The sequence below is a fragment of the Uloborus diversus genome, chromosome 5 (assembly GCF_026930045.1).
Source record: "Uloborus diversus isolate 005 chromosome 5, Udiv.v.3.1, whole genome shotgun sequence".
In the NCBI taxonomy this organism is placed as follows: Eukaryota; Metazoa; Arthropoda; class Arachnida; order Araneae; family Uloboridae; genus Uloborus; species Uloborus diversus.
In genome coordinates, this window is record NC_072735.1 from 35,867,553 (window position 1) to 35,883,070 (window position 15,518).

At 39.4% G+C, this 15,518-nt stretch overlaps 1 protein-coding gene across 1 annotated transcript; it reads right to left on the bottom strand.

Moving 5' to 3' along the window:
* Positions 1-10,678: 10,678 nt before the first annotated feature.
* Positions 10,679-12,246, bottom strand: LOC129222768 (uncharacterized). Its single transcript, XM_054857298.1, has 5 exons — positions 11,975-12,246; positions 11,643-11,887; positions 11,472-11,559; positions 11,094-11,385; positions 10,679-10,989 (listed from the first exon to the last, which is right to left on the bottom strand). The coding sequence occupies exons 1-5, from the start codon at positions 12,113-12,115 to the stop codon at positions 10,700-10,702; spliced, it is 1,056 nt and encodes a 351-aa protein (XP_054713273.1). The 5' UTR covers positions 12,116-12,246; the 3' UTR covers positions 10,679-10,699.
* Positions 12,247-15,518: the final 3,272 nt, after the last annotated feature.

Here is a 15,518-nt window from a genome sequence, read left to right on the forward strand (position 1 = left end):
CTTTTCAGAATCAATTTCAAAAGTTCGAGCTGTTTTCGTGAACAGGCAGACATACCGAACCGGTCACAAGTTATACAGATTCTAAAAATCTCGAGAAGACTCTCGCTTTATATACAGCACAGTGTTCCAAGTCTTGTCTGTGCATGAACGGGCACGTCACTTCATATTTTGGCAGATCAGTGACCTTGGGGCAGTCTAACTCATCCAAGTTGAACAATTCTCGACCCGTCAGATCTTCTAAAATTTCTTTTTTTCCAAGCCTTTTATGTAGATGGTTGAAAACATTTTCATGATCATATCCAGAACGTGTCGCAAAAATCCATAGTGTAGTTCACCATCATCCCATTCTATATGGTGTAAATTCCTGGTTACCCCAGGAATAAGTTTTGTCGCTTTTTGCGACTTAATAATTCGAAGGGATGGGGTGGCTTAAAACTCCACCTGCCGTGAAAAAGTGTCGTCGTTCACGGCATAAACAGCCATCTCTTTGACGATAAACCGTCTCGGACAGAGTTGAAATCCTTCGAAGTCTATCACTGCGTCACTCATCTTGTCTGAACATGAAGTGAGTTATCGGGGTTGGTACGCGTAGTATTTATCCCCTGGAAATAATCCACTGCGCAGGCGCAAAAATTCTTCTGTATCCGGTTTTAAGTCGACTAAGAGATAGCTAAATGGTTCTTTTGTTGCATCTTCGTACACTTCTTGGAAAAATTTAGTTTTATTTGGATATAGCTGTCTGCCGAGGATGCATGATTTGTGATCTGTCACGTGGATTCTTGAATATAATCAGGTAATGGGAGTTTAGAGAAATATCCCTCATTTCTTTCCCTTTATGAAATATATTTTGAACAATAAAAATGATACTTAAATTACGGTGGTGACTTCCTTTTGTAAACAGTTTTGTTAACTTATTGTCACCAGAAAATTTCTTGCATGAGGTCGTCCAGGAAACCAAGGCATGAGACACAGTATTAATATTAGAAGGCAAACCCTCGTGAAACTCAACATTGTTCATTTCTTGGTAAAGTTTTTGGTATGCTCCATAACACCAAATGATTTTAGGGGGGGAACGGTTTCTATCATTTTAAAATCAATAATATTTTTACATAACTGAGTTTTACCACAACCGGTTACTCCGGCCACGAGTATGTTAGCGGGATGTCTCAATTTTAAGGAATTCATTGTCAAAACTGATTTTCTAAGGTATGGGGGTGTGTATTTATACTAATTCCGTCTAAGCGGTGTCGCATATGAACAGATATTAATTGCGAAAAAGAAGACAAAAATGAGTAGTTATCACATTTTTTTTTTTTATTTATTTTCTGAATATAAAATTTACACCATATCTTTTTTTAACAAATAAATACATGCGAAAATCATTCTTTTTACAGAGACTCAAATTATTTACAATAGCATTCATAGAGTGTCCTTGACAGCGTTTCAAAATATAGTAAATAACAATATGCTCCACAAACATTCGACGTTGAACTTTGCAGAACTACAGAATTCCAACGTGCAGAATTATAGTTCTGAATGACTTCGCTAAATCGTTCGCCGTAAAATTCTGGTGAATTTCCGTACGAATCAAAAAACTCTATCTTCTTTTCTTCTTGATAAAATGCCAGCCAGTGTGAACCTGGATCAGATGATTTATCTAAATTCACAACGATTGCTGATTTATTTTCAGTTAACTCTGGAATCTTATCTGATGGGAACACACCTCTGAAAAACGGTGCAGTATCAGGATCTCGTGATAAAATGAGCCGTATTTGATTTCCATCCATTTTTTTAAAAAAAAATATCTCTTCAGTTCCCAAAATCGTGTAATATATTTCTATTTTTATTGATCTCGATAACGTTATCAAACTCAGCAAAAAATTAATACACATATGGTGTTTTTCAAGTGGTTTAGCAAATTTTATTTCCAGTCGTAAATTGCTCTGCTTGATCAGATTTAAATGGTCCCCATTACACAAATCAGAGGACAGGTTAAACGCGAAAAGTGTATTTCCTTTTATGTAGTCTTCTCTTGATATGTGCAGTCCTTGATCATGGCCAAGTCTTTCTGATACGGAAAAAATACTGTGATAACCCTTAATATAATTGTTGTTTTCAAAATTTAACTCCATCGGATTATGAGGTTTCGGTTGACCGTCAACATAAACCCCTATGAAGTTGATATTGAAATGTTTAAAATCAAAAGGAGATTTTTGAAAGGTGCCATGAAAAGCATCATTATCCAAGCATCCAATTATTAATTTCTTGGGCATTGAACCGCTGAAGATCTCCTGAACCATACTCATTGAGCCTTGAGGCACAGAATATACTTTGCATAGAACTCGATTGATTGGATACTTTGCTGTGTCTTTTTCTAACGCCTTAGCGTGTCCTAAAATCACGCCCGGACTAACGTGTACTTTTCTGATCAATAAACTTATTTTCTCGATAACGACTTTATGTCCTTCCGCTCCTTGCAAACAAAATTCCGATTTACTTCGAATCAACTTAACTTTAACGTCTACTAAATTCAGTAGCAATCTTTCTTGATGGAACAAATCACTGTGAATACCGCCAATCATGTCTACAGATGAGCTCAGTTGGAAAAATCCCGACCTTTTTTCAAGACCCCCATAGTTATCTCTGTAAAACATTTCAGCTGATAATTGAGAATATTTACTGTCGAATCCGTGGTTCAAAAGTGTCTCAAAGTACGCTCTGTAAGGGTAAGTGTTACTGGAATTAGAAACCAGGTTTTCATTCAATGATACATCCACTTGGGAAAAAAGGGAATGCATGAAAAGATTAACAGGACCGATTTTTGCTTCTTCTTTCAAAGCTGAACCGTCTGCTTTTACAATTTTTGCTTTTACATACAACTGAGTCTGACTGAGGTCTATATAGTCCTGGCCACTGCCCGATATAAAAAATTCACACGGACCGCCGTCAAAAACGTTACTCATTGGATGGAACTCAACCCATTGGCCGTTTTCTATCGCCGTTTGGGTAGCAGGTAAATGAAAAAGTTCTAATTCAGACTTGACACATTCAGGTGACCCTTTTAAAATGAAAGCCATTATGGATCAAAAATGTCACGACCTCTCCGCTTTCTTGTTTTAGAAGGTATGGCTCGACTGTGTTTCTTTCTCTTCCTTTTATATTTACCACGACCGATCATGGACTGTACGTGGTCAATAGCTCTGCGAGCCAAACCCTTACCAGCCTCCCTTGCTCTCTTTTAGCAGCCACTTTAAATTTTTCTCCCGACAGCACATCGCTGGCAAGTCTTGTTCCTGTAATGATAGCTTCTTTTCCAACCGCTTTCCCACTTTTTACGAGAAAAGGTAATGCCGAACGGAACAAACGACGAAACACTCCTCCTAAGCCATAGCCTTTTTGAAATGATACGCCTTCGTAATATGGAATGCCAGAACCAGTATGATTGACATAATGTTCCTCGAACTTTTTGGTACAGCACATGTAAGGTACTTTTGACGTACTACTCATGTTTGCGGCTTATTGCAAGCAAATACATTTCGCACTTATCTTCCAGGTATTTATAGTATCTGCCGAAGTCGAAAATGTAAAACTACGATGACTTTGCCCCTTTCAAACGGCACAAGAGCTCCCGAGTTAAGGCGTAGTTCAATTTCAATAGTGTGAAAAGAGTGGCGGATCACTGGCACATACTGAGGCCTATCGTATTGAGCGCTAACCATGTCTCCGTCTTTTCCTGAAACACGCACAACTCTCAGCAACGGAGCTTCAACATGACCCACCACAACTGGCTGCACTATGTCACTGTAAAGATAAAATACGGGAAATGCGGCGTGGGGATCTGCTGCAAAAGAACTCTCTGCCAGATTCTCCACTGTTTGTGGCTGAAATCCTAAAAGGTCGCACAACCCTTTCTCGAGATGAACTTTAGCTTTATTTTCCACCTTTATTTTCACTCGTTTATTGTGTGCATTAAATTTAAAACTAATTTTTCCCTCATGTGACACTAGTGTCATGGCTTTCAAAATGTCTGGAACGGTTTCATACTGTCCTGTAGGTATCTTTCTTGCCATTAATTTTCCGTCTCCTAAATCGAAGCCATAAATACAATTATTTTCATTAACATTGTACCACGTATGTGGATAAATTATTTCAGCTAAGCCTACCTCCCAGCTGCCCTCTAAGTTAATTTGTGAAGGCAGTTGCGTTACAAAACTAGAAACCTTGTTGCTAGGAAAGTAATGGAGCGAAGAATCCGAAGGTAAGGTCAAGTAAAATGACATTTTGACTACAGGTGTTTGAGGAGTGACTCGAGTATTTATAGCATTTTCACTTCGTTCACCCAAGCATTGAATTTTTCTGGATACCCCAAGAATTTAACAAAATATTCCATTTTACCATTTCTGTTTTTTCTCTTTTTTAACACTTTTTCGACTGGATAATAACCCGAATCAGTAACCTTTTGCATTTCTTTTTCATAAAACGTACCTGCTAAAATTTCACCCGCTAGATCCTTTAGTTCGTAAACGACAGGGTTTCTGGGAATAATTCGATGAACTGTGAATATCTCTCTTGACCAATTGTTTTCATAGCCTTTTTCAAATGTCCCTTTCCATTTACTAATACGAACAGTGTCATTGATTTTGAAGGTAGGTTCTTTAATTTTGGGTTCTACGATATCGCCATACAGATTTTGCCAAACTTGCGCTTGATTATCGATATTCACCGAAGATGGCTCCATCTTTATGCTTCTGTGCCATGTGTGATTATAACTAGAAACTAGTTTTTTGATCACATCTATGTATTTGCGAGTGTTATGTTCTGTGAAATACCTCGTCAATTTTGACATCAAAGTTCGATGAAATCGTTCAACAATACACGCTTTAGTTTCATTATTCGTAGTGAAAAAATGGATATTTTCTGCTTTCAAATACTCCTGTACACTCTTATTTGTGAACTCCTTCCCTTTGTCGGTTTGTAAAGACTCGGGCTTTCTTTCCTTAAAAATTTGTTTAAACCCGTTTAAAACACTGCTACCGTTTTTATTTTTCAAGGGAATGGCCCAAGCATATTTGGAGAATGTGTCCACACAAGTAAGTAAAAACTTAAAGTCGTTATTGAAACGACTCAGAGACGTTAATTCCAAGAGGTCTGCCTGGAACTGTTCGTTCAGACCTCCCACTATTACTCGATTCCTATGAAACTTACGAGCTGCTGGCCTGTTTAGAGTATAGGAATCTTTTTTTTCTAAAAATTGCTTTATCTCTCTGGCTTTAACTTTTTTACCTAACACCCTCTTTAGAGCATTCAAACCACTGAAACTTGCAGGTTTCCCGGGATCACTGTATAACTGTTGAAGAGACATCTTAAAATGAGAGCATTTTATTTTGCTTACGTGTCTATTTATATAAGACACAGTAGTATGAGATATTCCTTTTTTTTTTAAATTAATTCATTCATTTTATTTATTTTTCAATCCTTTTCCAAATATTTTTCTTTTTTTTTTAAATCTTATTTTATTTATTTATTATTATTTTTTTTTAAATATTATTATTATACTGTTTTTTAATGTGAGACAGGAAAGACAATAAGTTAAACAAATATATTTTTATTTAAACAAACAATCAAAATTTAATAAAACATCATTACCAAAACAATTTTTTACAAACATCTCCTCCACTTTCCTGAAAAAAATTTTGCAGTCCAGCATCGCGAAAAATTCACACTTTAGGGCCGCGAGGCATTTGACGTCCGAAGCGACAAAGTCCACAGCTAACCGATGCCAGTCCACACTATACAGTGCCTGCTCAAAGTAGATGTCGTAGCTACTCTTCCTATCATCCAGAGGGCAGTCGTGCGGCATCAGGCTGAGTTCGCAGTCCAAACACTCTTTCTTCACCAAGAGTGAAATTTTTTCGGCCAGGTGCTTGGCAAAAATTTTGGTGAGGGTGTTCTGGAGCTCGTAGAACGCCGTAGGGGTGTCCGCATCCCATCCGTAGTCACTCTTCGGGTGCTTGGCGAGTTCCTGCGCGACGCAGTCGGCAAAGGTGTTCCCCAGCAGGTCCTTCTTCACGGCTTCGAAAACACGCTCCCGCATGTCACACAGGCGTCGGATCTGCGGCGACTTGAGAACAACACGATCCCGGGCAAACTGGAGAGACAAGTCCTGTCTTTCGTACAACTGCTGGAGGCTCACCATGGGTTCGAAGTCCGTGGTGTGATTCACGACGGCCAACTCCTTCTTGAGCACGAAAACCGTGTCGAAACAGGTTCGGGGGAGCTTCAAAGCGTCCAGGCGATCCAGGAGGGTGCTCCAAATTTCGGGGCGCAAGCAAACTCCTTCCTTCGTAGGGCGCATGACATTCTGGTCATCTCTGGAGTACACCCGGATGTGTACGCGAGTCTTGTTTTTAAAATTTGAAATTGAAGCATATGTGTCCCCGCCAAGATGAAAGATTTTCTCTTCCGACGCTTCGGCGTTGCATGGTCGTTTTGCTGGCTTTTTTTCCATTTCGACGTGACTGCGCTTCGATGCGAAGAAAGACATTTTTCCCCTGGACCCCTGGACAATGAACTTCAACCAGCGAACGGAGACGACAAAATGCTTGATCTGCTCTGGCACGTCTGGCTTTAAGTACACCTCACCCGGCTTGGTTGTTCCACCAATGGAGGCTTGCCAATCGTCGGCCAATGGGCGATCTCCGATCCAGCGGACAATTTTAATTAAAAATAATTAGCATACATTGATTAAGACTCCCCGCTAATATTAATCGAAAAAGAGACGCGCATCGAGAAAAAAAAATTTCGCACTGCTATGATTTTTCAAATTTAAACTAACGTGAGTCATCGCGGGGACTTGTCCGATCGTGACGGAACGCGAATTTCGGACAAAGCGGCAATCGACTGATAAAGGCTTAAATAGATAATACACCGGATATCTGGATTAATTTTCTCAAAAGCATTAAGAAAACAGGAAGGGGGAGGAGCATAGGAAACATGATTTGTTTTATTTTTTAATCTTATCATTGTGACTAATTTTTTTTTAAATCGTGTGATAACCTCTTCGTTTGAAGGGGAAAAAAAATGCCTGAGAGGAAGATATACTTTTCGGTAGTGAACCCCATTTTCTCGTATTTGTTTTTTCCCATACAAAAATTCATCGTAGCCACCGTTTTTTTATTTCCATATTTCGAGCACCTCTGAAAAATGAGTCACACGGGTACTCCTCTCTTTTGAAGAAAATGCTTAAGCGGATGATAAACCCCCCCAAGGAAAATAATAATTTTTGGGCCCCCCCATTTCTCTCGCATACATATCTATATTTTTTCCCCCAGGCGAACGACAAAAATTCTTCGTAACCACCGTTTTTTTATTTATTTACATGTTTCGAGCAGAGCATCACCTCTGAGTCACGCAGGAACCCGCCCCCTCCGAACGAGGGGTCGTCCTCTAGCAAGAAACGGACCTTTTTCTCCTCTCTCTCGAGGAGGAGATGGGGGGTCGTGTAAGGAACGCGTAACCACCGTTTTTTTCATCCACCGAGGGGGCGAAGTCGCGGCCACTGCTAGGGACCCGGCCTGGTCCCTAGTGTTGTAAAAAATGAAAATGCCCCCTAGTGTTGTAAAAAAAAAAATAACCAGGGCAACACAGGTACTGGTCATATACTGCACAATTCATTAAACATCCCAATATTTTTAAACAAAATTTCATTTCCGCGCGAAAACCATCGTTGCCAACGCGAAAAAAGTTTATCCGACATCCTTTTGCGAAAATCCAGTTCTGCCACCATCCGAGGTGTTGCCAACGCGAAAAAAGTTTGTCCGCCTTCTTTCACCAGTAGTAGACGGAGAGCCTTCAGCGTGTCACCTGAAGCGCTCCGTCTACTGCACGTTGGAATTCTGTAGTTCTGCAAAGTTCAACGTCGAATGTTTGTGGAGCATATTGTATTTACTATATTTTGAAACGCTGTCAAGGACACTCTATGAATGCTATTGTAAATAATTTGAGTCTCTGTAAAAAGAATGATTTTCGCATGTATTTATTTGTTAAAAAAAGATATGGTGTAAATTTTATATTCAGAAAATAAATAAAAAAAAAAAATGTGATAACTACTCATTTTTGTCTTCTTTTTCGCAATTAATATCTGTTCATATGCGACACGCTAGACGGAATTAGTATAAATACACACCCCCATACCTTAGAAAATCAGTTTTGACAATGAATTCCTTAAAATTGAGACATCCCGCTAACATACTCGTGGCCGGAGTAACCGGTTGTGGTAAAACTCAGTTATGTAAAAATATTATTGATTTTAAAATGATAGAACCGTTCCCCCCTAAAATCATTTGGTGTTATGGAGCATACCAAAAACTTTACCAAGAAATGAACAATGTTGAGTTTCACGAGGGTTTGCCTTCTAATATTAATACTGTGTCTCATGCCTTGGTTATCCTGGACGACCTCATGCAAGAAATTTCTGGTGACAATAAGTTAACAAAACTGTTTACAAAAGGAAGTCACCACCGTAATTTAAGTATCATTTTTATTGTTCAAAATATATTTCATAAAGGGAAAGAAATGAGGGATATTTCTCTAAACTCCCATTACCTGATTATATTCAAGAATCCACGTGACAGATCACAAATCATGCATCTCGGCAGACAGCTATATCCAAATAAAACTAAATTTTTCCAAGAAGTGTACGAAGATGCAACAAAAGAACCATTTAGCTATCTCTTAGTCGACTTAAAACCGGATACAGAAGAATTTTTGCGCCTGCGCAGTGGATTATTTCCAGGGGATAAATACTACGCGTACCAACCCCGATAACTCACTTCATGTTCAGACAAGATGAGTGACGCAGTGATAGACTTCGAAGGATTTCAACTCTGTCCGAGACGGTTTATCGTCAAAGAGATGGCTGTTTATGCCGTGAACGACGACACTTTTCACGGCAGGTGGAGTTTTAAGCCACCCCATCCCTTCGAATTATTAAGTCGCAAAAAGCGACAAACTTATTCCTGGGTAACCAGGAATTTACACCATATAGAATGGGATGATGGTGAACTACACTATGGATTTTTGCGACACGTTCTGGATATGATCATGAAAATGTTTTCAACCATCTACATAAAAGGCTTGGAAAAAAAGAAATTTTTAGAAGATCTGACGGGTCGAGAATTGTTCAACTTGGATGAGTTAGACTGCCCCAAGGTCACTGATCTGCCAAAATATGAAGTGACGTGCCCGTTCATGCACAGACAAGACTTGGAACACTGTGCTGTATATAAAGCGAGAGTCTTCTCGAGATTTTTAGAATCTGTATAACTTGTGACCGGTTCGGTATGTCTGCCTGTTCACGAAAACAGCTCGAACTTTTGAAATTGATTCTGAAAAGTAAAGCGAAAAGTTCTATTTTAAGAAAGAGCCCAAACAGTGTCATCAAATCTTTATGCGAGTGCGCTTTGAATGTATTGCGAGGGAATGTACCCCTAAGTAAAAATCAAAAATCTAGACTTGCTCCCTATAAAAGAAGTCTCCGAAAACTTTCTAACAGAAAAGTACCTCTGTACAAAAAGCGACAACTGCTTTCACAACGCGGAGACGGTTTTTTAAGCTTTTTCATTCCCGCAGCCATCTCAGTCATAAGCTCCCTAATCAATGGAGTACGGCAGGAAAATGGTACTGGTTCCAGAAGATCGAGCTGAAATATTTGATCATGTATCTAATTTAGATGCTCAAATGAACGAAATTCTACGCAGAAAAGATTTATCAGAAAACGACAAGGTGAACAGTTATTTACAAGTTCTCCAAAAATTCGTTAAAATCCAACACCCACCATTACCACCACAACCACGCGAGCAAGAAAAGGTAGAAGATACTGTACAAAATGAACCCACTGAACCGACAAAAGAAACAGAAGTTGAAGACATCGTGGCAAAAAAGATTTTAACTGCTGCTCCGGCTAAGTACACGGACACGGCTAAAAATATTTTGAATTTTTTAAAAAACGAACAAACCATATTGTCTTGGACACCTGAAGGGGAAATGGTATACAAAGGAGAACGTTTTCCTCGAACAAACATTGTTAGATTAGTCACTGATCTACTGCGCAATAGGAAGCAAAGTGCACCGGGATCAAAGGACTTTAGTTTGGCTGTTAAAGAAATGAACTTACCCACTAGCTACATTGTAAATAAGAAAATGTTTCCAAATAAATTTGTTAAATCTAAAAACAGAAATGCTAAACGTATGTATGCAAAGAAACCCTCCTGGGTTAAATATTGATTCAATAAACTAACTACTTTGTGAAAAATATAAATGTGTATTTTATTCCTGTGTTTTCATGCTTCTGATTTATTTATTTTTGTTTATTCAACACCTTTTTATCCTTTACAAAAGTATTAAATGGGTTTTACATTCCAAGAAAAGACAAGATTTTTGGAAAACAAGATTTTTTTTAATTAAAAACAAAAATATTAATACAAACATGTAGCTTGTTTTTTTTTTCAGACAATAAATGCATTTTTTTTTTTTTTTTTGGCACACATTATACACTTTTTGCAAAACTCGTAAAGAAAAAATACAATTTATACTCATCAAGTACAACTATTTACATACAGTATGTGATTTGCATACATATATATTTTTTTTTCGAACATATTTTGAGCATAGAGAAAAAGGTGATGGTATGAGAAAAAGTCTAGTACCCATAGGGCAAGGTCGAATAGTCCGGTTGTATGACTCTTTTGTTGTAGATTATTTGATACATTTTATTTTCAACTTTATTCATAATTTTTCTCCTTTTTGGCTCCCTGCAAATTTTTGCCGGGTTATGGATATTGATGGAGGAGGGTTCGTCCAAGCTTAGCACGAGCTGCTTGATAGAATCGAAGTTGAGGAGCTGGACGTTCCTGTGGTTTAGGGTAAACCCACGTACCTTGCAGCAAGTTTCCCCGTCACTTGTAGTGTAGGCATAGTTTTTCGGGCCACCTGGAATTCAATAAAAAAAAAAAAAAATAAATAAATAAATCAGCAAATCACCAAGAAAAAAAAAGAAATAATTAGGAATAATTTTCCAGAAAAAAAATACGCACCAGACACAAAAACAGAGATGGTGCCACCGTCCAATTCGTCCGTGAAATCCCCAAGAAAGTTTCCGAGAGGAGGGTCGTTAGTTCCATCACTGGAATAAATGATGCTGTCTGTATCATGGTAGAGTACGTGAGTCCCTAATTTGTCCATCTCCTCATACAGCTTCAACCGCGCCCATGCAGTTGTGAAAGCAGCTACAAAAATGTTGGTGCTGGTGTCCTGCTTCACAAACTCGGCTGCAGAAACAAACTGTAGGGCGGCCAGCTCGTCAGATGGGAAAAAAACATCTTTGATCTGAAAATACACAATAAAATATACAATTAAAACTTTATTTGCAAACTCAATCAAAGCTTCTCTATCTCTTTTGGGTAAAAACTTACAATTTTTGTTGAATCGGCCATATATTTGTTGAAGGTAGGGATGCTATTAACAAACACCAAACTGGTTTTGTTTGTGTTCATGCCAAATCTGTAAATAGAAATTCAGTTTCAGAGAAAAAAAATTATTAGGTTTTCAATAGAAGGGTAGAGAGAGAAGAAAATGAATCTTACCGTCCCCAAAAACTGTTAAGAGCCAGTTTGGCAACTTGTCTTCTTCCTGGGTTTTTTGAAATGGCGTTGCTGTCCAGCAATATGCCTTCTTTGGCTTCGTAACGGAGTATGTACTCCCTCTTTTCATCTTCTGTGCTGCATTCACGAGGCCAGCCGCTACTCTCCTGTTTTATTTTGAGGAACAGGTCGATGTAATCGCGAAACAGCACATTGGATGAAGTGGGGAAATGGTAAACTTCGTACATCTAGAGGTTAAAAAAAAAATCACGTTATATATAATATGCATTTTTAAAAATGTTCCAAAAAAATATGTATTGAAAGTATTTACTTACATCGGTTATTTGGTACCCCTTTTTCTTTGCGAGCTTTAACTCTTCGCTTACCCATGTACCAGTTAATGCCCTGTCATCATCACAATGTGCACACGGGTCCTGCTGCGTATTCTCGGCACACGTACGACAAAGAGGGAACATCAATTTGTCTTGGATTCGGCAAGGTAGCACCGGCAAATACAGCCCACGAGGAGGTACTACTCGGCACTTCACGATTCCAAAATATTGATCGATGTCGTCGAATCCCTCCGTAATTATCGTAGGGTGCCCGACAGGATAAGGACAGTACTTGTTGACCTTTGAAAAAAGAGAGAGAGAGGGAAATGAGAAATCATTTTGGGGGCTTTACTAAATAAAAATAAAGTAAATAAAACTCAAAGAGAATCTTACCCATGGGTACAGTGAAGTAAAGTCGATATACTTCGCAGTACCCTCATAGAAGAGATTCAGAGCATTCGTTCTTCCTCCAAAGAAGGCGTCTCTTGGGTGCAACCGGTCCTGAGCGGTATGTGTTTTCAAAAAGTCTTGAAGGCGAGGGTCTTCCTTCTTTTGCTTCCTAAAATCATGCTCCCAAATTTCGACTACTCTGAACCCCTTCATACGAAGTCTATTCGTCTTTTTGTCAGATTCCTCACGGAGAGTTGACATCGTGACACCCTTAAGGGGGTGCACGGAGTCTCCATCGAAACACGTCGGGCAACCGTGGTAGAAACAACCCTAAAGAAATAAAAAGCACAAACATTTTCTTTAGCATAATATTTAAACAAAAAAAAACTAGATTATGGTCTCTTCATCCAAAAAAAAAAAAAAAAAACTTACTTGAAATTGGTAGACGGTATTTGTTTCTTGACAAAACCCGTCAACGGACAACCCAGCTATTTTCTTCTCTCCGGTGCCATTCAATGCATGTTCGATGGTAACACCTTCAGTGGAGGCAACGAAGTCAAGCCATCGGATGGAATCGGCCGAGTATTTGGTGTTGTTGACGTATCCAGACACGGGTACCATGGCAAGAGTATCGGGGCGGATGTGCAAACTTCTGAACACAGCCATACAGGCAGAGGCAATTGTCACATACCTTTTAAAAAAATGATAATAAATGTATAAAAATGTTCTAATAAAATAAAACCTGTATGATGTTTTTTTTTTTTTTTAATATATAACACTTACATGAAAGGGTCAACTTTTGAGATTGCCATAAACTGTGAGCGAAATTCAATGCAGCACTGCCGTAGAATATCTACATCAGATCTAAAGTAAAAAAAAATGAAAAATAAGTCACACTAATAAATCTATGTCGTTCAATAAATACGTTGTCGATGAAAAATAGGTACCTGCAATATGCGAGCATTTCTTCTTGGAAGATAAACGAGTCATTTTTATGCTCTTCATACCACTTTATGAAATCGCTCCGAGCTGATGGACTCATAGAGTCTGGACCATAATATTTCATTTCCGGAAGTGTTCCTTCGTAGTCTTGGTTGCTTTGTGTGTTGAAGTAGTGAGGAAAGTATCCTTTCTTCAGTTCCTTCAACCCAAAGCATCCTGGAAGCTTCGATAAGGCCATCGGAAAGAAATTTAATGAGTCGATTACTCTTATTTTCAAGCTTGGTAGCTTGATCGACATAACCATAGAGCCATTTGGAATGACTTCTGGCACGTTTCCTTGCTCAAGGAGCCAAGCCATGATGAACTGACCGTCGAACCTAATAAAAATAACAGATTTTTATAAGCAAACAAAAAAAGCACATACTATTGTATGTGCTTTTGGCGACTTGAGAACAACACGATCCCGGGCAAACTGGAGAGACAAGTCCTGTCTTTCGTACAACTGCTGGAGGCTCACCATGGGTTCGAAGTCCGTGGTGTGATTCACGACGGCCAACTCCTTCTTGAGCACGAAAACCGTGTCGAAACAGGTTCGGGGGAGCTTCAAAGCGTCCAGGCGATCCAGGAGGGTGCTCCAAATTTCGGGGCGCAAGCAAACTCCTTCCTTCGTAGGGCGCATGACATTCTGGTCATCTCTGGAGTACACCCGGATGTGTACGCGAGTCTTGTTTTTAAAATTTGAAATTGAAGCATATGTGTCCCCGCCAAGATGAAAGATTTTCTCTTCCGACGCTTCGGCGTTGCATGGTCGTTTTGCTGGCTTTTTTTCCATTTCGACGTGACTGCGCTTCGATGCGAAGAAAGACATTTTTCCCCTGGACCCCTGGACAATGAACTTCAACCAGCGAACGGAGACGACAAAATGCTTGATCTGCTCTGGCACGTCTGGCTTTAAGTACACCTCACCCGGCTTGGTTGTTCCACCAATGGAGGCTTGCCAATCGTCGGCCAATGGGCGATCTCCGATCCAGCGGACAATTTTAATTAAAAATAATTAGCATACATTGATTAAGACTCCCCGCTAATATTAATCGAAAAAGAGACGCGCATCGAGAAAAAAAAATTTCGCACTGCTATGATTTTTCAAATTTAAACTAACGTGAGTCATCGCGGGGACTTGTCCGATCGTGACGGAACGCGAATTTCGGACAAAGCGGCAATCGACTGATAAAGGCTTAAATAGATAATACACCGGATATCTGGATTAATTTTCTCAAAAGCATTAAGAAAACAGGAAGGGGGAGGAGCATAGGAAACATGATTTGTTTTATTTTTTAATCTTATCATTGTGACTAATTTTTTTTTAAATCGTGTGATAACCTCTTCGTTTGAAGGGGAAAAAAAATGCCTGAGAGGAAGATATACTTTTCGGTAGTGAACCCCATTTTCTCGTATTTGTTTTTTCCCATACAAAAATTCATCGTAGCCACCGTTTTTTTATTTCCATATTTCGAGCACCTCTGAAAAATGAGTCACACGGGTACTCCTCTCTTTTGAAGAAAATGCTTAAGCGGATGATAAACCCCCCCCAAGGAAAATAATAATTTTTGGGCCCCCCCATTTCTCTCGCATACATATCTATATTTTTTCCCCCAGGCGAACGACAAAAATTCTTCGTAACCACCGTTTTTTTATTTATTTACATGTTTCGAGCAGAGCATCACCTCTGAGTCACGCAGGAACCCGCCCCCTCCGAACGAGGGGTCGTCCTCTAGCAAGAAACGGACCTTTTTCTCCTCTCTCTCGAGGAGGAGATGGGGGGTCGTGTAAGGAACGCGTAACCACCGTTTTTTTCATCCACCGAGGGGGCGAAGTCGCGGCCACTGCTAGGGACCCGGCCTGGTCCCTAGTGTTGTAAAAAATGAAAATGCCCCCTAGTGTTGTAAAAAAAAAAAAATAACCAGGGCAACACAGGTACTGGTCATATACTGCACAATTCATTAAACATCCCAATATTTTTAAACAAAATTTCATTTCCGCGCGAAAACCATCGTTGCCAACGCGAAAAAAGTTTATCCGACATCCTTTTGCGAAAATCCAGTTCTGCCACCATCCGAGGTGTTGCCAACGCGAAAAAAGTTTGTCCGCCTTCTTTCACCAGTAGTAGACGGAGAGCCTTCAGCGTGTCACCTGAAGCGCTCCGTCTACTACTGTT

Excerpts from the sequence above, each read along its gene's own strand:
- LOC129222768 (XM_054857298.1), bottom strand. The coding sequence starts at position 12,115 with ATGTTCCCTCTTTGTCGTACGTGTGCCGAGAATACGCAGCAGGACCCG. Across the intron at positions 11,560-11,642 it reads CTTAACAGTTTTTGGGGACG|ATTTGGCATGAACACAAACA; the intron begins GTAAGATTCATT and ends TTCTATTTACAG. Across the intron at positions 10,990-11,093 it reads CATCTCTGTTTTTGTGTCTG|GTGGCCCGAAAAACTATGCC; the intron begins GTGCGTATTTTT and ends ATTGAATTCCAG.